General features: G+C 43.7%; 1 protein-coding gene across 1 annotated transcript in view; it reads right to left on the reverse strand.

Annotated features, from left to right (window-relative positions):
* The window catches only part of LOC121869271 (aggrecan core protein-like), a 74,435-nt gene extending 62,295 nt beyond the window's left edge, over positions 1 to 12,140 (reverse strand). Inside the window, exons 1-11 of the mRNA XM_042370518.1 lie at positions 11,908 to 12,140; positions 10,709 to 10,900; positions 9,796 to 9,987; positions 9,149 to 9,315; positions 7,826 to 8,083; positions 6,725 to 7,364; positions 6,197 to 6,316; positions 5,477 to 5,716; positions 4,566 to 5,189; positions 3,656 to 3,919; positions 3,249 to 3,464 (exon numbers count right to left, since the gene is read on the reverse strand). Coding sequence (XP_042226452.1) covers positions 3,249 to 3,464; positions 3,656 to 3,919; positions 4,566 to 5,189; positions 5,477 to 5,716; positions 6,197 to 6,316; positions 6,725 to 7,364; positions 7,826 to 8,083; positions 9,149 to 9,315; positions 9,796 to 9,987; positions 10,709 to 10,900; positions 11,908 to 12,140 — 3,146 coding nt within the window. The remainder of the gene's footprint in view (positions 1 to 3,248; positions 3,465 to 3,655; positions 3,920 to 4,565; positions 5,190 to 5,476; positions 5,717 to 6,196; positions 6,317 to 6,724; positions 7,365 to 7,825; positions 8,084 to 9,148; positions 9,316 to 9,795; positions 9,988 to 10,708; positions 10,901 to 11,907) is intronic.
* Between the last annotated feature and the right edge of the window lie 9,590 nt (positions 12,141 to 21,730).

Genomic DNA, 21,730 nt, shown 5'->3' on the forward strand with positions numbered 1-21,730 from the left:
CTCTGAACCACTGTCATCAGGTAACTCTGAACCACTGTCATCAGGTAATTCTGCACCACTGTCATCAGGTAACTCTATACCACTGTCATCAGGTAACTCTGCACCACTGTCATCAGGTAACTCTGTACCACTGTCATCAGGTAACTCTGCACCACTGCCATCAGGTAACTCTACACCACTGTGATCAGGTAACTCAACACCACTGTGATCAGGTAACTCTACACCACTGTCATCAGGTAACTCTATACCACTGTCATCAGGTAACTCTACAAACCTTTTATCAGGTAACTCTGCACCACCGTCATTAGGTAACTCTACACCACTGTGATCAGGTAACTCTACACCACTGTCATCAGGTAACTCTATACCACTGCCATCAGGTAACTCTATACCACTGTCATCACGTAACTCTACACCACTGTCATCATGTAACTCTACACCACTGTCATCAGGTAACTCTACACCACTGTCATCAGGTAACTTTATACCACTGTCACCAGGTAAATCTACACCACTGTCATCAGGTAACTCTACATCACTGTCATCAGGTAACTCTGTACCACTGTCATCAGGTAACTCTGTACCACTGTCATCAGGTAACTCTGCACCACTGTCATCAGGTAACTCTGTACCACTGTCATCAGGTAACTCTGCACCACTGTCATCAGGTACCTCTGCACCACTGTCATCAGGTAAATCCGCACCACTGTCTTCAGGAAACTCTGTACCACTGTCATCAGGTAACTCTGCACCACTGTCATCAGGTAACTCTGCACCCTGTCATCAGGTAACTCTGTACCACTGTCATCAGGTAACTCTGAACCACTGTCATCAGGTAACTCTGAACCACTGTCATCAGGTAACTCTGCACCACTGTCATCAGGTAACTCTGTACCACTGTCATCAGGTAACTCTGCACCACAGTCATCAGGTAACTGTGTACCACTGTCATCAGGTAACTCTGCACCACTGCCATCAGGTAACTCTACACCACTGTCATCAGGAAACTCTGCACCACTGTCATCAGGTAACTCTGCACCACTGCCATCAGGTAACTCTACACCACGGTCGTCAGTTAACTCTGTTCCACTATCATCAGGTAACTCTACATCACTGTCATCAGGTAACTCTGCACGACTGTCATCAGGTAACTCTGTACCACTGTCATAAGGTAACTCTGCACCACTGTCATCAGGTAACTCTGTACTACTGTCATCAGGTAACTCTGCACCACTGTCATCAGGTAACTCTGCAACACTGTCATCAGGTAACCCTACACTACTGTCATCAGGAAACTCTGTACCACTGCCATGAGGAAACTCTGTACCACTGTCATCAGGTAACTCTGCACAACTGTATTCAGGTAACTCTACACACCTGGTATCAGGTAACTCTGTACCACTGTCATCAGGTAACTCTACACCACTGTCATCAGGTAACTATGCACCACTGTCATCAGGTAACTCTGCACTACTGTCATCAGGTAAATCTGCACGACTGCCATTAGGTAACTCTGTACCAAAGCCATCAGGTAACTCTCTGCCACTGTCATCAAGAAACTCTGTACCACTGTCATCAGGTAACTCTGCACCACTGTCATCAGGAAACTCTGTACCACTGTCATCAGGTAACTCCGCACGACTGTCATCAGGTAACTCTGCACCACTGTCATCAGGTAACACTGAAACACTGTCATCAGTTAACTCTGCACCACTGTCATCAGGTCACTCTGAACCACTGTCATCAGGTAACTCTGTACCACTGTCATCAGGTAACTCTGCACCACTGTCATCAGGTAACTCTGTACCACTCTCAACAGGTAACTCTGCACCACTGTCATCAGGTAATTCTGTACCACTGTCATCAGGTAACTCTGCACCACTGTCATCAGGTAACTCTATACCACTGTCATCACGTAACTCTACACCACTGTCATCAGGTAACTCTACACCACTGTCATCAGGTAACTCTATACCACTGTCATCAGGTAACTCTATACCACTGTCATCACGTAACTCTACAACCACTGTCATCAGGTAACTCTACACCACTGTCATCAGGTAATTCTACACAACTGTCATCAGGTAACTCTATACCACTGTCACCAGGTAACTCTACACCACTGTCATCAGGTAACTCTACATCACTGTCATCAGGTAAGTCTTTATCCCCTGTCATCAGGTAACTATATACCACTGTCATCAGGTAACTCTGCACCACTGTCATCAGGTAACACTGTACCCCTGTCATCAGGTAACTCTGCACCATCATCAGGAAACTCTGTACCACTGTCATCAGGTAAATCCGCACCACTGTCATCAGATAACTCTGCATCACTGTCATCAGATAACTCTGTACCACTGTCATCAGGTAACTCTGCACCACTGTCATCAGGTAACTCTGAACCACTGTCATCAGGTAACTCTGAACCACTGTCATCAGGTAACTCTGTACCACTGTCATCAGGTAACTCTGCACCACTGCCATCAGGTAACTCTACACCACTGTCATCAGGTAACTCTGCACCACTGTCGTCAGGTAACTCTGCACCACTGCCATCAGGTAACTCTACACCACGGTCAGCAGTTAACTCTGTACCACTGTCATCAGGTAATTCTCTACCACTGTCATCAGGAAACTCTGTACCACTCTCAACAGGTAAGTCTGCACCACTGTCATCAGGTAACTCTGTACCACTGTCATCAGGTAACTCTGTACCACTGTCATCAGGTAACTCTACACCACTGCCATCATGTAACTCTGTACCACTGTCATTAGTTAACTCTGCACCACAGTTATCAGGTAACTCTGCACAATTGTCATCAGGAAACTCTGCATCACTGCCATCAGGTAACTCTCTACCACTGTCATCAGGTAACTCTGTACCACTGCCATCAGGTAACTCTGCACTACTGTCATCAGGAAACTCTGTACGACTGCCATCAGGTAATTCTGTACCACTGACAACAGGTAACTCTGCACAACTGTATTCACGTAACTCTACACACCTCTTATCAGGTAACTCTGTACCAAAGTCTTCAGGTAACTCTGCACCACTGCCATCAAGTATCTCTGTACTACTGTCATAAGGTAACTCTGCACCACTGTTATCAGGTAACTCTGCACCACTGCCATCAGGTAACTCTGTACCAATGCCATCAGGTAACTCTGTACCACTGCCATCAGGTAACTCTGTACCACTGTCATCAGGTAACACGGCACAACTCTATTCAGGTAACTCTACACACCTGTTATCAGATAACTCTGTACCACTGCCATTAGGTAACTCTGCACTACTGTCATCAGGAAACTCTACACCACTGCAATCAGGTAACTCGGTACCACTGCCATCACGTAACTCTGCACTACTGTCAACAGGAAACTCTGTACCACTGCCATCAGGAAACTCTGTACAACTGTCATCAGGTAACTCTGCACTTCTGTATTCAGGTAACTCTACACACCTGTTATCAGGTAATCTGTACCACTGTCATCAGGTAACTCTACACCACTGTCGTCAGGGAACTATGCACCACTGTCATCAGGTAACTCTGCACTACTGTCATCAGGTAAATCTGCACAACTGCCATTAGGTAACTCTGTACCACTGTCATTAGGTAACTCTGCACCACTGTCATCAAGTAACTCTACATACTTGTTATCAGTTAACTCTGCCACACTGTCATCAGGTAACTCAGTACCACTGTCATCAGGAAACTCTGTACCACTGCCATCAGGTAACTCTGTACCACTCTCATCAGGTAACTCTTTACAACTGTATTCAAGTAAATTTACACACCTGTTATCAGGTAACTCTGTACCACTGTCATCAGTGAAATCTGCACCACTGCCATCAGGTACCTCTGTACCAATGTCATCGGGTAACTCTGTACCACTGTCATCAAGTAACTCTACACACCTGTTATCAGGTAACTCTGCACCAATGCCATCAGGTAACTCTGTACCACTGCCATCAGGTAACTCTGTACCACTGTCATCAGGTAACACCGCACAATTGTCATCATGTAACTCTACACACCTATTAACAGGTAACTCATTACCACTGTCATCAGGTAACTCTGCACTACTGTCATCAGGAAACTCTACATCACTGTCATCAGGTAACTCTGCACCACTGCCATCAGGTAACTCTGCACTACTGTCATCAGGAAACTCTCCACCACTGTCATGAGGTAACTCTGCACCACTGTATTCAGGTAACTCTTCAAACTGTTATCAGGTAACTCTGTACCACTGTCATCAGGAAGCTCTACACCACTGTCATCAGGTATCTCTGCACCACTGTCATCCCTAACTGTACACACCTGTTATCAGGTAACTCTGCACCACTGTCATCAGGAAACTCTACACCATTGTCATCAGTTAACTATGCACCACTGTCATCAGGTAACTCTGCACTACTGTCATCAAGAAACTCTGCACCACTGTCATCAGGTAACATTGCACCACTGCCATCAGATAACTCTGTACCACAGCCATTAAGTAACTCTGTACCACTGTCATTAGGTAACTCTGCACCACTGTCATCAAGTAACTCTACTCACCTGTTATCAGGTAACTCTGCACCACTGTCACCAGGTAACTCTGCACTACTGTAATCAGCAAACTCTACACCACTGTCATCAGGTAACTCTATACCATTGCCTTCAGGTAACTCTACACACCTGTTATCAGGTAACTTTACACCACTGTCGTCATGTAACTCTGCACAACTGTTATCAGGTAACTCTGCGACACTGTCATCAGGAAACTCTGTACCAATGTCATCAGGAAAATCTACACCACTGCCATCAGGTGACTCTGCACTACAGTCATCAGGAAAATCTGTACCACTGCCATCAGGTAACTCTGTAGCACTGTCATCAGGTAACTCTTTACAACTGTATTCAAGTAACTCTACACACCTGTTATCAGGTAACTCTGCACCACTGCCATCATGTAACTCTGTACCACTGTCATCAGTTAACTCTGCACCACTGTTATGAGATAACTCTGCACCACTGTCGTCAGGTAACTCTGCATCACTGCCATCAGGTAACTTTCTACCACTGTCATCAGGTAACTCTGTACTACTGCCATCAGGTATCTCTGCACTACTGTCATCAGGAAACTCTGTACCACTGCCAGCAGGTAACTCAGTACCACTGTCATCAGGTAACTCTGCACAACTGTATTCAGGTAAATCTACACACCTGTTATCAGGTAACTCTGTACCACTGTCATCAGGAAACTCTGTACCACTGCCATCAGGTAACTCTGCACCACTGTTATCAGGTAACTCTGCACCACTGTCATCAGGAACTCTGTACCACTGCCAGCAGGTAACTCTGTACCATTGTCATCAGTTAACTCTGCGCTACTGTCGTCAGGAAACTCTATACCACGGCCATCAGGTAACTCTGTACCACTGTCATCAGGTAACTCTGCTCACCTGTATTCAGGTAAATCTACACACCTGTTATCAGGTAACTCTGTACCATTGTCATTAGGAAACTCTACACCACTGTCATCAGGTAAATATGCACCACTGTCATCAGGTAATTCTGCACTACTTTCATCAAGAAACTCTGCACCACTGTCATCAGGTAACTCTGCACCTCTGCTATCAGGTAACTCTGTACCACAGCCATTAGGTAACTCTGTACCACTGTCATTAGGTAACTCTGCACCACTGTCATCAAGTAATTCTACACACCTGTTAACAGGTAACTCATTACCACTGTCATCAGGTAACTCTGCACTACTGTCATCAGGAAACTCTACACCACTGCCATCAGGTAACTCTACACCACGGTCAGCAGTTAACTCTGTACCACTGTCATCAGGTAACTCTACATCACTGTCATCAGGTAACTCTCTACCACTGTCATCAGGAAACTCTGTACCACTCTCAACAGGTAACTCTGCACCACTGTCATCAGGTAACTCTGTACCACTGTCATCAGGTAACTCTGCACCACTGTTATCAGGTAACTCTGCACCACTGCCATCAGGTAAATCTGCACCACTGCCATCAGGTAACTCTGTACCAATGCCATCAGGTAACTCTGTACCACTGCCATCAGGTAACTCTGCACTACTGTCATCAGGAAACTCTGTACCACTGCCATCAGGTAACTCTGTACCACTGTCATCAGGTAACACGGCACAACTCTATTCAGGTAACTCTACACACCTGTTATCAGATAACTCTGTACCACTGCCATCAGGTAACTCTGCACTACTGTCATCAGGAAACTCTACACCACTGCCATCAGGAAACTCTGTACCACTGTCATCAGGTAACTCTACACTTCTGTATTCAGGTAACTCTACACACCTATTATCAAGTAACTCTGTACCACTGTCATCAGGTAACTCTACACCACTGTCATCAGGTAACTATGCACCACAGTCATCAGGTAACTCTGCACTACTATCATCAGCTAAATCTGCACAACTGCCATTAGGTAACTCTGTACCACTGTCATTAAATAACTCTGCACCACTGTCATCAAGTAACTCTACATACTTGTTATCAGTTAACTCTGCCACACTGTCATCAGGCAGCTCTGTACCACTGTCATCAGGAAAATCTACACCACTGCCATCAGGTAACTCTGCACTACTGTCATCAGGAAACTCTGTACCACTGCCATCAGGTAACTCTGTACCACTGTCATCAGGTAAATCTTTACAACTCTTTTCAAGTAACTTTACACACCTGTTATCAGGTAACTCTGTACCACTGTCATCAGTGAAATATGCACCACTGCCATCAGGTACCTCTGTACCAATGTCATCGGGTAACTCTGTACCACTGTCATCAAGTAACTCTACACACCTGTTATCAGGTAACTCTGCACCACTGCCATCAGGTAACTCTGTACCACTGCCATCAGTTAACTCTGTACCACTGTCATCAGGTAACTCGGCACAACTGTATTCAGGTAACTCTACACAATTCTTATCAGGTAACTCTGTACCACTGTCATCAGGTAACTCTACACCACTGCCATCATGTAACTCTGTACCACTGTCATTAGTTAACTCTGCACCACAGTTATCAGGTAACTCTGCACAACTGTCATCAGGTAACTCTGCACTACTGTCATCAGGAAACTCTGTACGACTGCCATCAGGTAACTCTGTACCACTGACAACAGGTAACTCTGCACAACTGTATTCACGTAACTCTACACACCTCTTATCAGGTAACTCTGTACCAAAGTCTTCAGGTAACTCTGCACCACTCCCATCAAGTATCTCTGTACTACGGTCATAAGGTAACTCTGCACCACTGTTATCAGGTAACTCTGCACCACTGCCATCAGGTAAATCTGCACCACTGCCATCAGGTAACTCTGTACCAATGCCATCAGGTAACTCTGTACCACTGCCATCAGGTAACTCTGTACCACTGTCATCAGGTAACACGGCACAACTCTATTCAGGTAACTCTACACACCTGTTATCAGATAACTCTGTACCACTGCCATTAGGTAACTCTGCACTACTGTCATCAGGAAACTCTACACCACTGCCATCAGGTAACTATGTAACACTGCCATCACGTAACTCTGCACTACTGTCAACAGGAAACTCTGTACCACTGCCATCAGGAAACTCTGTACCACTGTCATCAGGTAACTCTGCACTTCTGTATTCAGGTAACTCTACACACCTGTTATCAGGTAATCTGTACCACTGTCATCAGGTAACTCTACACCACTGTCATCAGGTAACTATGCACCACTGTCATCAGGTAACTCTGCACTACTGTCATCAGGTAAATCTGCACAACTGCCATTAGGTAACTCTGTACCACTGTCATTAGGTAACTCTGCACCACTGTCATCAAGTAACTCTACATACTTGTTATCAGATAACCCTGCCTCACTGTCATCAGGTAACTCTGTACCACTGTCATCAGGAAACTCTGTACCACTGCCATCAGGTAACTCTGTACCACTGTCATCAGGTAACTCTTTACAACTGTATTCAAGTAACTTTACACACCTGATATCAGGTAACTCTGTACCACTGTCATCAGTGAAATCTGCACCACTGCCATCAGGTACCTCTGTACCAATGTCATCGGGTAACTCTGTACCACTGTCATCAAGTAACTCTACACACCTGTTATCAGGTAACTCTGCACCACTGCCATCAGGTAACTCTGTACCACTGCCATCAGGTAACTCTGTACCACTGTCATCAGGTAACACCGCACAATTGTCATCAAGTAACTCTACACACCTATTAACAGGTAACTCATTACCACTGTCATCAGGTAACTCTGCACTACTGTCATCAGGAAACTCTACATCACTGTCATCAGGTAACTCTGCACCACTGCCATCAGGTAACTCTGCACTACTGTCATCAGGAAACTCTCCACCACTGTCATGAGGTAACTCTGCACCACTGTATTCAGGTAACTCTACAAACTGTTATCAGGTAACTCTGTACCACTGTCATCAGGAAGCTCTACACCACTGTCATCAGGTAACTCTGCACCACTGTCATCCAGTAACTGTACACACCTGTTATCAGGTAACTCTGCATCACTGTCATCAGGTAACTCTGCACCACTGTCATCAGGTAACTGTTCACCACTGTCATGAGTTAACTTTGCACCACTGTATTCAGGTAACTCTACACACCTGTTATCGGGTTACTCTGTACCACTGTCATCAGGTAAATATGCATCACTGTCATCAGGTAACTCTGTAGCACTGTCATCAGGTAACTCTTTACAACTGTATTCAAGTAACTCTACACACCTGTTATCAGGTAACTCTGCACCACTGCCATCATGTAACTCTGTACCACTGTCATCAGTTAACTCTGCACCACTGTTATGAGGTAACTCTGCACCACTGTCATCAGGTAACTCTGCATCACTGCCATCAGGTAACTTTCTACCACTGTCATCAGGTAACTCTGTACCACTGCCAGCAGGTAACTCTGCACCATTGTCATCAGTTAACTCTGCGCTACTGTCGTCAGGAAACTCTATAAACACGGCCATCAGGTAACTCTGTACCGCTGTCATCAGGTAACTCTGCACAACTGTATACAGGTAAATCTACACACCTGTTATCAGGTAACTCTGTACCACTGTCATCAGGTAAATATGCATCACTGTCATCAGGTAACTCTGCACTACTTTCATCAAGAAACTCTGCACCACTGTCATCAGGTAACTCTGCACCTCTGCTATCAGGTAACTCTGTACCACAGCCATTAGGTAACTCTGTACCACTGTCATTTGGTAACTCTGCACCACTGTCATCAAGTAATTCTACACACCTGTTAACAGGTAACTCATTACCACTGTCATCAGGTAACTCTGTACTACTGTCATCAGGAAACTCTACACCACTGCCATCAGGTAACTCTACACCACGGTCAGCAGTTAACTCTGTACCACTGTCATCAGGTAACTCTACATCACTGTCATCAGGTAACTCTCTACCACTGTCATCAGGAAACTCTGTACCACTCTCAACAGGTAACTCTGCACCACTGTCATCAGGTAACTCTGTACCACTGTCATCAGGTAACTCTGCACCACTGTTATCAGGTAACTCTGCACCACTCCCATCAGGTAAATCTGCACCACTGCCATCAGGTAACTCTGTACCAATGCCATCAGGTAACTCAGTACCACTGCCATCAGGTAACTCTGCACTACTGTCATCAGGAAACTCTGTACCACTGCCACCAGGTAACTCTGTACCACTGTCATCTGGTAACACGGCACAACTCTATTCAGGTAACTCTACACACCTGTTATCAGATAACTCTGTACCACTGCCATCAGGTAACTCTGCACTACTGTCATCAGGAAACTCTACACCACTGCCATCAGGAAACTCTGTACCACTGCCATCACGTAACTCTGCACTACTGTCATCAGGAAACTCTGTACCACTGCCAACAGGAATCTCTGTACCACTGTCATCAGGTAACTCTGCACTTCTGTATTCAGGTAACTCTACACACCTGTTATCAGATAACTCTGTACCACTGCCATCATGTAACTCTGCACTACTGTCATCAGGAAACTCTACATCACTGTCATCAGGTAACTCTGCACCACTGCCATCAGGTAACTCTGCACTACTGTCATCAGGAAACTCTCCACCACTGTCATTAGTTAACTCTGCACCACTGTTATCAGGTAACTCTGCACAACTGTCATCAGGAAACTCTGCATCACTGCCATCAGGTAACTCTCTACCACTATCATCAGGTAACTCTGTACCACTGCCATCAGGTAACTCTGCACTACTGTCATCAGGTAAATCTGTACGACTGCCATCAGGTAACTCCGTACCACTGACAACAGGTAACTCTGCACAACTGTATTCACGTAACTCTACACACCTCTTATCAGGTAACTCTGTACCAAAGTCATCAGGTAACTCTGCAACCACTGCCATCAAGTATCTCTGTACCACTGTCATAAGGTAACTCTGCACCACTGTTATCAGGTAACTCTGCACCACTGCCATCAGGTAAATCTGCACCACTGCCATCAGGTAACTCTGTACCAATGCAATCAGGTAACTCTGTACCACTGCCATCAGGTAACTCTGCACTACTGTCATCAGGAAACTCGGTACCACTGCCATCAGGTAACTCTGTACCACTGTCATCAGGTAACACGGCACAACTCTATTCAGGTAACTCTACACACCTGTTATCAGATAACTCTGTACCAATGCCATCAGGTAACTCTGCACTACTGTCATCAGGAAACTCTACACCACTGCCATCAGGTAACTCTGTACCACTGCCATCACGTAACTCTGCACTACTGTCATCAGGAAACTCTGTACCACTGCCATCAGGAAACTCTGTACCACTGTCATCAGGTAACTCTGCACTTCTGTATTCAGGTAACTCTACACACCTATTATCAGGTAACTTTGTACCACTGTCATCAGGTAACTCTACACCACTGTCATCAGGTAACTATGCCCCACTGTCATCTGGTAACTCTGCACTACTGTCATCAGGTAAATCTGCACAACTGCCATTAGGTAACTCTGTACCACTGTCATTAGGTAACTCTGCAACACTCTCATCAAGTAACTCTACATACTTGTTATCAGTTAACTCTGTCACACTGTCATCAGGTAACTCTGTACCACTGTCATCAGGAAAATCTACACCACTGCCATCAGGTAACTCTGCACTACTGTCATCAGGAAACTCTACATCACTGTCATCAGGTAACTCTGCACCAATGCCATCAGGTAACTCTGCACTACTGTCATCAGGAAACTCTCCACCACTGTCATGAGGTAACTCTGCACCACTGTATTTAGGTAACTCTACACACTGTTATCAGGTAACTCTGTACCACTGTCATCAGGAAACTCTACACCACTGTCATCAGGTAACTCTGCACAACTGTCATCCAGTAACTGTACACACCTGTTATCAGGTAACTCTGCACCACTCTCATCAGGTAACTCTGCACCACTGTCATCAGGTAACTGTTCACCACTGTCATGAGTTAACTTTGCACCACCGTATTCAGGTAACTCTACACACCTGTTATCAGGTTACTCTGTACCTCTGTCATCGGGAAACTCTACACCACTGTCATCAGGTAACTATGCACCACTGTCATCAGGTAACTCTGCACTACTGTCATCAAGAAACTCTGCACCACTGTCATCAGGTAACTCTGCAACACTGCCATCAGGTAACTCTGTACCACAGCCATTACGTAACTCTGTACCACTGTCATTAGGTAACTCTGCACCACTGTCATCAGGTAACTATGCACCACTTTCAGCAGGTAACTCTGTACCACAGCCATTACGTAACTCTGTACCACTGTCATTAGGTAACTCTGCACCACTGTCATCAAGTAACTCTACTCACCTGTTATCAGGTAACTCTGCACCACTGTCACCAGGTAACTCTGCACTACTGTAATCAGCAAACTCTACACCACTGTCATCAGGTAACTCTATACCACTGCCATCAGGTAACTCTACACACCTGTTATCAGGTAACTCTACTCCACTGTCGTCATGTAACTCTGCACAACTGTTATCAGGTAACTCTGCGACACTGTCATCAGGTAACTCTGTACCAATGTCATCAGGTGCCATCAGGTAACTCTCTCAGGCACAACTGTTATCAGGTAACTCTGCGACACTGTCATCAGGTAACTCTGTACCAATGTCATCAGGAAAATCTACACCACTGCCATCAGGTAACTCTGCACTACTGTCATCAGGAAACTCTGTACCACTGCCATCACGTAACTCTGTACCACTGTCATCAGGTAACTCTTTACAACTGTATTCAAGTAACTCTACACACCTGTTATCAGGTAACTCTGCACCACTGCCATCATGTAACTCTGTATCACTGTCATCAGTTAACTCTGCACCACTGTTATCAGGTAACTCTGCACCACTGTCATCAGGTAACTCTGCATCACTGCCATCAGGTAACTTTCTACCACTGTCATCAGGTAACTCTGTACCACTGCCATCAGGTAACTCTGCAATACTGTCATCAGTAAACTCTGTACCACTGCCAGCAGGTAACTCTGTACCACTGTCATCAGGTAACTCTGCACAACTGTATTCAGGTAAATCTACACACCTGTTATCAGGTAACTCTGTGCCACTGTCATCAGGAAACTCTGTACCACCGCCATCAGGTAACTCTGCACCACTGTTATCAGGTAACTCTGCACCACTGTCATCAGGTAACTCTGTACCACTGTCATCAGGTCACTCTGAACCACTGTCATAAGGTAACTCTGAACCACTGTCATCAGGTAACTCTGTACCACTGCCAGCAGGTTACTCTGTACCATTGTCATCAGTTAACTCTGCGCTACTGTCGTCAGGAAACTCTATACCACGGCCATCAGGTAACTCTGTACCACTGTCATCAGGTAACTCTGCACAACTGTATTCAGGTAAATCTACACACCTATTATCAGGTAACTCTGTACCACTGTCATTAGGAAACTCTACACCACTGTCATCAGGTAAATATGCACCACTGTCACCAGGTAACTCTGCACTACTGTCATCAAGAAACTCTGCACCACTGTCATCAGGTAACTCTGCACCTCTGCTATCAGGTAACTCTGTACCACAGCCATTAGGTAACTCTGTACCACTGTCATTAGGTAACTCTGCACCACTGTCATCAAGTAACTCTACACACCTGTTAACAGGTAACTCATTACCACTGTCATCAGGTAACTCTTCACTACTGTCATCAGGAAACTCTACATCACTGTCATCAGGTAACTCTGCACCACTACTATCAGGTAACTCTGCACTACTATCATCAGGAAGCTCTCCACCACTGTCATGAGGTAACTCTGCACCACTGTATTCAGGTAACTCTACACACCTGTTATCAGATAACGCTGTACCACTGTCATCAGGAAACTCTACACCACTGTCATCAGGTAACTCTGCACCACTGTCATCAGGTAACTCTGCACCACTGTCATCAGGAAACTCTCCACCACTGTCATGAGGTAACTCTGCACCACTGTCATCAGGGAACTCTACACACCTCTTATCAGTTAACTCTGCACCACTGTCATCAGGAAACTCTACACTACTGTCATCAGGAAACTCTGCACCACTGTCATCCAGTAACTGTACACACCTGTTATCAGGTAACTCTGCACCACTGTCATGAGGTAACTCTGCACCACTGTCATCAGGTAACTCTACACACCTGTTATCAGGTAACTCTACACCACCGTCATCATGTAACTCTGCACAACTGTCATCATGTAACTCTGCACAACTGTTATCAGGTAACTCTACACCACTGTCATCAGGTAAATCTGTACCACTGTCATCAGGTAACTCTACACATCTGTTATCAGGTAACTCTGCACCACTGTCATCAGGTAACTCTGCACCACTGTCATCAGGTAACTCTGCACCACTGTCATCAGGTAACTCTGCACTACTGTCATCAGGAAACTCTAAACCACTGTCATCAGTGAATTCTGCACCACTGCCATCAGGTAACTTTGTACCACTGCCATCAGGTAACTCTGTACCACTGTCATCGGGTAACTCTGCACCACTGTCATCAAGTAACTCTACACACCTGTTATCAGGTAACTCTGCACCACTGCCATCAGGTAACTCTGTACCACTGCCATCAGGTAACTCTGTACCACTTTCATCAGGTAACTCTGCACCACTGTCATCAAGTAACTCTACACACCTGTTAACAGGTAACTCTTTACCACTGTCATCAGGTAACTCTGCACTACTGTCATCAGGAAACTCTACATCACTGTCATCAGGTAACTCTACACCACTGCCATCAGGTAACTCTGCACTACTGTCATCAGGAAACTCTACACTACTGTCATCAGGTAACTTTGCACCACTGTCATCCAGTAACTGTACACACCTGTTATCAGGTAACTCTGCACCACTGTCATCAGGTAACTCTGCACCACTGTCAGCAGGTATCTCTACACACCTGTTATCAGGTAATTTTTTATCGATGTCATCAGGTAACTCTACACCACTGTAAGTTTCATCAGGTAAATCTACACCACTGTCATCAGGTAACTCAACACCACTGTCATCAGGTAACTCTGCACCACTGCCATCAGGTAACTCAGTACCACTGTCATCAGGTAACTCTGCACTACTTTCATCAGGAAATTCTACACCACTGTCAACAGGTAACTCTGCACCACTGCCATTAGGTAACTCTGTACCAATGTCATCAGAATGTGGGAAATGTTTCTCCCTGAAGAGTCATCTCATGGGACACATTCTTGTTCACAATGGTGTGAAGGAGTTTGAATGTGAGGAATGTGGGAAATGTTTCTCCCAGAAGAGTACACTGAAGACACACATTTTTCGACACAGTGGTATAAAGAAGTTTAACCCTAGACCACTGTCATCAGGTAACTCTTTATCACTGTCATCAGGTAAATCTAAATTACTGTCATCAGGTAACTCTACACCACTGTCACCAGGTAATTCTACACAACTGTCATCATTTAATTCCACATCAGTGTCATTAGGCAAATCTACACCACTGTCATCTGGTAATTCTACACCACTGTTATTAGGTAACTCTGCTCCACTGTCATCAGGTAAGTCTACACCACTGTTATCAGGTAACTCTACACCACTGTCATCAGGTAACTCTTCATCACTGTCATCAGGTAACTCAACATCACTGTCATCAGGTACATCTACATCACTGTTATCAGGTGCAGAGTTACCTGATGACAGTAGTGTAGAGTTACCTGATGACCGTGGTGCAGAGCTACCTGATAACAGTGGTGCAGAGTTACCTTGATGACAGTGGTGTAGAGTTAAGCGAGATAGTAGTGACTAGTAACGATGTTTATAAACAAATAGATAAAATACGCCTAGTAAATCACTATGTCCCGACGAGATATTTGTCAGAGTATTTAGAGAATGTAAGGAAGAACTTACTATGGCAGTGTGCCCTTTGCAAACTTGTATAACATATCATTAAGAACTGGTGTATTACCAGAATCCTAGCAGATAGCGAATGTAATACCAATTTTCAAGAAGGGAAACAGATCACATCAATTTTAGGCAAATTACTGGAAACAATAATTTCAAACTCAATTCGAAATCAACCTGGAAAAGTACAAATTGGACAATGATTTCCAGCATGGCTTCACAAGTGGGCGTTCGTGTCTGAAAAATCTATTATCATTATTTTCAACTGTTTTCGAATCAGTGGATGACAGAGACGATTCATTCAAATCAATTTTAATGTTTATTCCTTGATAGAGGAAGCGGTATCCTAGTGTTGTCACTAGGTGCCCCTGTACAATAATACCAGAAGCATCTGGCAAGTGTGACGAGTATTTATACGTATTATGGGGAGGATCATCGTATCTCTGTCAGGGGCTCATGGAGTGGTGGTCCAGCAGGCGTCACGGAAGCGTTATGTGTGGGGACATCTTAGGAGGTAGTGGACAAGGGTGCGGATGTCGGGTCTTCTGCATAATGCACAAGAGCGTTGCTCAGGGGATGCGGGGATACCAATCTCCCAAGCAAAGTCATACGTAATGATGATACGGGCAGCAATCACGTCCCTTTTCCGCGACCCTTTCCCATAGACATACGGGAGGTCAGGAAGTTTACGGAGGACATCGTACCAAGTGGGCAGGGAGTCCAAGGGGATGGCTGCTTCCCGAACTTCTCTCTGTTTGCGGCGAATTTGGGTCCTAAGCTGTAAAAGTGTTCGTAGGAACAACGTAGTCAGGTGTGGCCTTGTTACAGCCAGTCTTGGCAAGGCCATCTGCTGCCTCATTCCCCAAGATGCCGACATGACTGGGTATCCATGGGAATGTCACAGGACGGCCTGCATCCCTGATCCAAATGCGATCCCGTCGAGAGCAGACCTGGGATCGCAACAGACAAGCAGGGGGCAGAAACCATCGGCTTTTTCCTCAGCGAGAAGGGGAGCAAGGAGGGCTATCAGTTATTCCTGAGTGGAGGATGCTCCGTCAGAAACTCTGAGAGAAAGTTTAATAGGCGCAGAGGCATGAGGACAGGAGATATAGACACCAGCCCCGGCCCTGCCTGTAGCGGGGTCAGCAGAGCCATCAGTGTAGAGGACCAGAGACGATTGTGATGTGGTTTTCGTCGACTTTGGCAAAGCCTTCGACGGGGTCCCCCACCAAAGACAAATACTTAAAATGGAAGCACATGGTGTTGGAGATGCTCTAACTGAATTAAAGCGTTGTTACAGGACAGAAACCAACAAGTAACCATGAACGGCACTAAATCCGATTGGGGTGACGTCACTATTAGAGTACCCCCCAAGGCTCAGTATTTGGACCATTACTATTTATTATATGCATAAACGACATGGATATAGGCGTAGAGAACAACATCAGTAAATTTGCTGTCGACGCTGAAATAGGGAGTGCAATTAAATCTGACGAGAACTCGGCATAACTAGGGGAAGATCTGAAAAAAGAAACCGCATTGTTTAAAATATGGCAAATGAAATTTAATTTGGACAAAAGTAAAGTACCTACTTCATCGGTAGTAGGCAGCTACCAAACAGGGAGGTACTACTGCCTGGGAAGATATTGGAAGCATAATGTATTGTCTAATGGTAGACCCTGCTGCTATATGGCATCACGAAATAGTGACCAAGTCCCAGGTTGCTCTTCTGACTTTCTGCCTCATTTTCACGCAATTGCAGGGTCTCAATTGTTTCTCGTACTAGTGACAACACAACATACTTATATTGTTTCTCACTTTTGATCTTTTTTTATTTTTTATTTCTTTATTATTATTATTATTACAGTGTTGTTATTATTATTATCATTATTAATTTATTATTTTATTTTCAATTTTGTATTTTTTATTATAAAATTTATTTACTATGAACTATTATTATTTTTGTGTTATTATTATTATTATTATTATTATTATTATTATTATTATTATTATTATTATTATTATTATTATTATTATTATTATTATTATTATTATTATTAGTAGTAGTAGTAGTAGTAGTAGTAGTAGTAGTAGTAATAGTATTATTATTATTAAATTTTCGCCCCTCAGGCCCCGATGTGGGTCAGTGACCGTAAAAAAAAAGAAAAAAGACTAAGAGATGTAAACAGAGAAACCAGATATCAGATCAACAACGTTGATATAGAGAAATCCGACTGTGTGAAAGATTTGGGGGTAATGATAAGTAGGAATCTTAAACCAAGACAACAATACGTATTTGCTCGAAACAAGGCTAATAGAGTACTTTGGCATGTTAGTTACAAGACTAACGAGATTATCTTAAAACTATTCTTGCGCTTGTAAGACCCCGTACTAAAGACTGTATATCGAATCCCACTAAAACATACAGAGGAGGATGACAAGACTAGTCCTGCATTAGGAACCTTGAGTACAGAGACAGGTTAAAGAATCCGAATTTGCACTCCTTCGAGAGACGTAGCGTGAGGGGCGATATGATTGAAGTGTATAAATGGAAATCAGGGTTAAAGAAAGGTGATATAACAAAGGAACTTAAATTATCCAACCAGGAACGAAGTCGTAGCAATTTTTTTAAAATTAGACAAATTTAGAGTTAGGCGCGAGATAGATAAACACTGGTTTGGAAATAGATTAGAGGATGAGTGGAACAAGTTACCAAACATCATCATTAACTCGAACACGCTGGATAGCTTCAAATATAGGTTGGACGGATATATGAGCGATAAGGTTTGGGTGTAAACGGGGCTGCCCAGTATGAGCCAATAGGCTCGCTGCAGTTTCCTCCAATCTTATATTCTTATGTTCACTGTCATCATGCAACTCTACATCACTGCCAGGTATACGTAATAAGAGAAAGAAATTATTAATCAAGTTAGATTTCTTAGGAGCCGTAAACATTTGTAAACTTCCTCACTGTCGCACCTGTAGGAGTATATTTTGGTTGTGAAGTTGCTCTGAAAAAATCCATTGGAATTGTACATTTGGTGATAAAGGTACCAAAATTGGTGGGCAAATAAAGTATACTTTTCAAAGTAGTATTAGGAGAAAGCTTCAAAGGTTCAAAGTGGTCGCCATGCACATATGAATTATGTTTGGGATATAAAAGTTAACTTGTATTGTGGTTTATCTCTAACTAGCTGCAGTTTATGTACAGTACAAAGCAAGGTTACTGGGGTAAGGTAGGGACTACAGTTTGACTTTATCTGTGAATAATCGTCTCATTTTTTAAAATTATCCATTTTCATAAAAAAAAGTTTATGAACACAGTAAGCCAATCGATGATATCACTCCGTGGAACAAACTGCCATTATTTGTGACGTTCACGTCTACAGTAATGTGTCAGCAAAAGGCAAGCATCAATTAACATTGTGAACCTGGTCTCCCCGAGCAATGTGACACCGCTGTAAAAGATCTCAGCCCATTTCCTGTCACGTTGCAGATGACATTCAGTCACCTCCACGGTCCAGTAAACCTGTAGAGTAAACATTTAAGCCACCTGCGTTCAAGCGAGACTCAGACTGTATCTCACACCTAACAGGCATGTGACTGACGGCTCTAGCCCCGAGCCTAATTCCCTTGTAGCCCCTGAATCCGTAATAACCGCAATAGAGTGTGATAAGATATAAATAGTTTGTGAATAAATAGAAAACGGTGCTTAGTGTTTACTTTGACCATTAAAACTCTGAAACAAACACAAACATAGATTAATTGTCTTTCCTAGTGAAACTATATAAAAAAGTAATATTTACAAGCAACAGAACAAGAATTAAGTCAGGCAGTGTAGTGACCAGCCTTCACTCTAACTCAAAGTGTGACAGTGGCGAAGATAACATATTCTAATAAAGTCTCCACCACAAGGTTACATTAAATTTTTACCAGATGGATTATCAACTATCCATGCACGGTAAACTGGCTCTACACTCTTACCTAGAAATTGGCAGATTATCCTACGGAATGACGAAAGCAAGAAGGAACTCCTTGATTTCCTGTCAAGATCAGTCATCAGTGCTCTCGAGGAACAGGACAAGGAGGTCATAGCCACAGATGTGGAAAAGGTCCGGTGTGTTTCACCACTTACTGGTGCCCTGCAGCCACGAAGAGGTAGACACTGGTGTACTGCTCCATGCTACGCATGCATCCTAAAGCCAGCACTAGAAGAGATTGTCGACACGGGTGTGCTTGTTCTTGTCATTATGTGCCTTTGGCAGAAGAAAGAAATACCGCTACTTTCCTACACACGACATGGCAGCTACCCTGCGACACTGTGTCAACTTTCGTTGGGATGGCAGGAAAACTGCTTGGTAAGGATAGAATGCACTGCCTGGACTAACTGAAACTCTGCTTGCGCTTGACCTCTGTCCCTGATCAAATTTCATAAGAGAGAGTGCATACCATAGAGGTTTGTCATACTTATGTACGACCGCACAAGCACATGTATCGATGTCAATGAAGCTCGAAAGAAGTTGTTCCCCCATAAAGGCGAACACCGCAAGCAATACCACCTACACATGCAGCGCCTGAGCAGCAGATCAAGCGAGCTGCTTACCAAGATGGGCACATAAGGGGTCAGGTACAGGTTCCAGCACCAGAACGTCTTTCGCCTTTTAGCTGGGGCTGGAAAAAGGCTGCAGATGGACTGTTATGAGCCAAATTGGACAACACTTCCGGAAGCAACAAAGGCCTGCAATGATCTATTGTGCTGTGGTTAAAAAATAAATATCGGGGACAATGCAAATGCAAGAAGGCAGCTCTAAGAGGCTCATGTGAGGGAGAGTGCTTTCGAAACTAGCATTGTTCTCTACGTGGTTGAGAAACTGTATACTGTTACAAGTAGAGTGCCACTGTGTGCCATCATTCTCGCATGACTAAATAATCAATATCAACTCATCCTTGTGTGTTTCATGTAGGATGTTACCAACTATGTTTAACTCGCTGTGAGTGCATCATGCATGACTCGGCATCACAGAGACTCACAGTATATAGTGAAGTGACGGTTAATACTGTGACTATTGATAAATTAAAGCCCTAAAATATTTGACAATATTATAGTTTTGTGTTCAGTTGTTGCTTTAATAAGCTTCCACACCGGTTTCCACAACTTTCTAGCGATTCTCTTGTCATTAAAGATGATTTTAACGTATCGAATTTGTCTTTAACTGCCCAATAAGCCCATACCCACACATGGAGGAACTGCAGTTAATATGTTCCAAGTTTGGTGCTTTTATTACCAAATGCACAATGGACGAGTTGACGGTTCCGGGTAAACACAAGAAATACACTCTGCCACGTTCGTAGAGTGATACGGTATTATATAATTTGTAATAAAAGGTTAAAATCCTGCTATAATAGTCGAGATAAGTTTATTTCTCTCGAAACAGGGCCGCCAATTGCAAAGACGTCACTAGTTTCAAACTCATCGCTGCAGTCGTATGTATTAGAAAGAGATGGTCTCTTCAGACCCCAAATACCACGGTCAGATAAGTTTTAAGGGTGTTTTTTATGGTTTAAGTCATGGACATTTCGTAAATGAAGAAATGTGCTGTGAAGAGCAGCTTCAAACATAGGTTGGATGGATATAAGAGCGATAGGGGTTGGGTGTAAATGGGACTGCCCAGTATGGGCCAATTGAACCGTTGCAGTTTCCTCCAATCTTATGTTATTTTGGACATAAAAAACTCCCATGTTCACATCAGCTCAGCTGCCATGTATTCTTACCTGGTAGACTTTCTCTTTTTTTCAGTGCATTTACAGAATACTGTATATCAGTACTAGATAGAGTTACCAGTAAATTTAGAAGTAATGACATTGACTGGACTTTGTTTTGAGAATACCTGGTGCTAGGTAACATGACAACATAGTGGTGTTATTGTTTTGACGATTCACTAATGAGTAACTGGGATATATCATCATTTATATTAATTAATGGGTAAAATTTTACTATAACAACCATAAGTATTTTGATGTTTAGATTCGAGATAGGCTATATTGGGTAAATATTAAGTTTTGGTCATCCTTGTACTTAGACATGGAGACTGTTTTTTTCTGGTGGTTTGCGATGTGTTATGAACGATTTAGACCTTCATTTCTATCGGAAATCACTAGTTTTGAGTTATTATGCCCCCCCCCTTACCGATGTATGTTAAGCTAACCTTATAACTCATCATACCCGAACCTAACCTAACATATGA

The sequence above is a fragment of the Homarus americanus genome, unplaced genomic scaffold (assembly GCF_018991925.1).
Source record: "Homarus americanus isolate GMGI-L3 unplaced genomic scaffold, GMGI_Hamer_2.0 scaffold36734, whole genome shotgun sequence".
Classification (NCBI taxonomy): Eukaryota; Metazoa; Arthropoda; class Malacostraca; order Decapoda; family Nephropidae; genus Homarus; species Homarus americanus.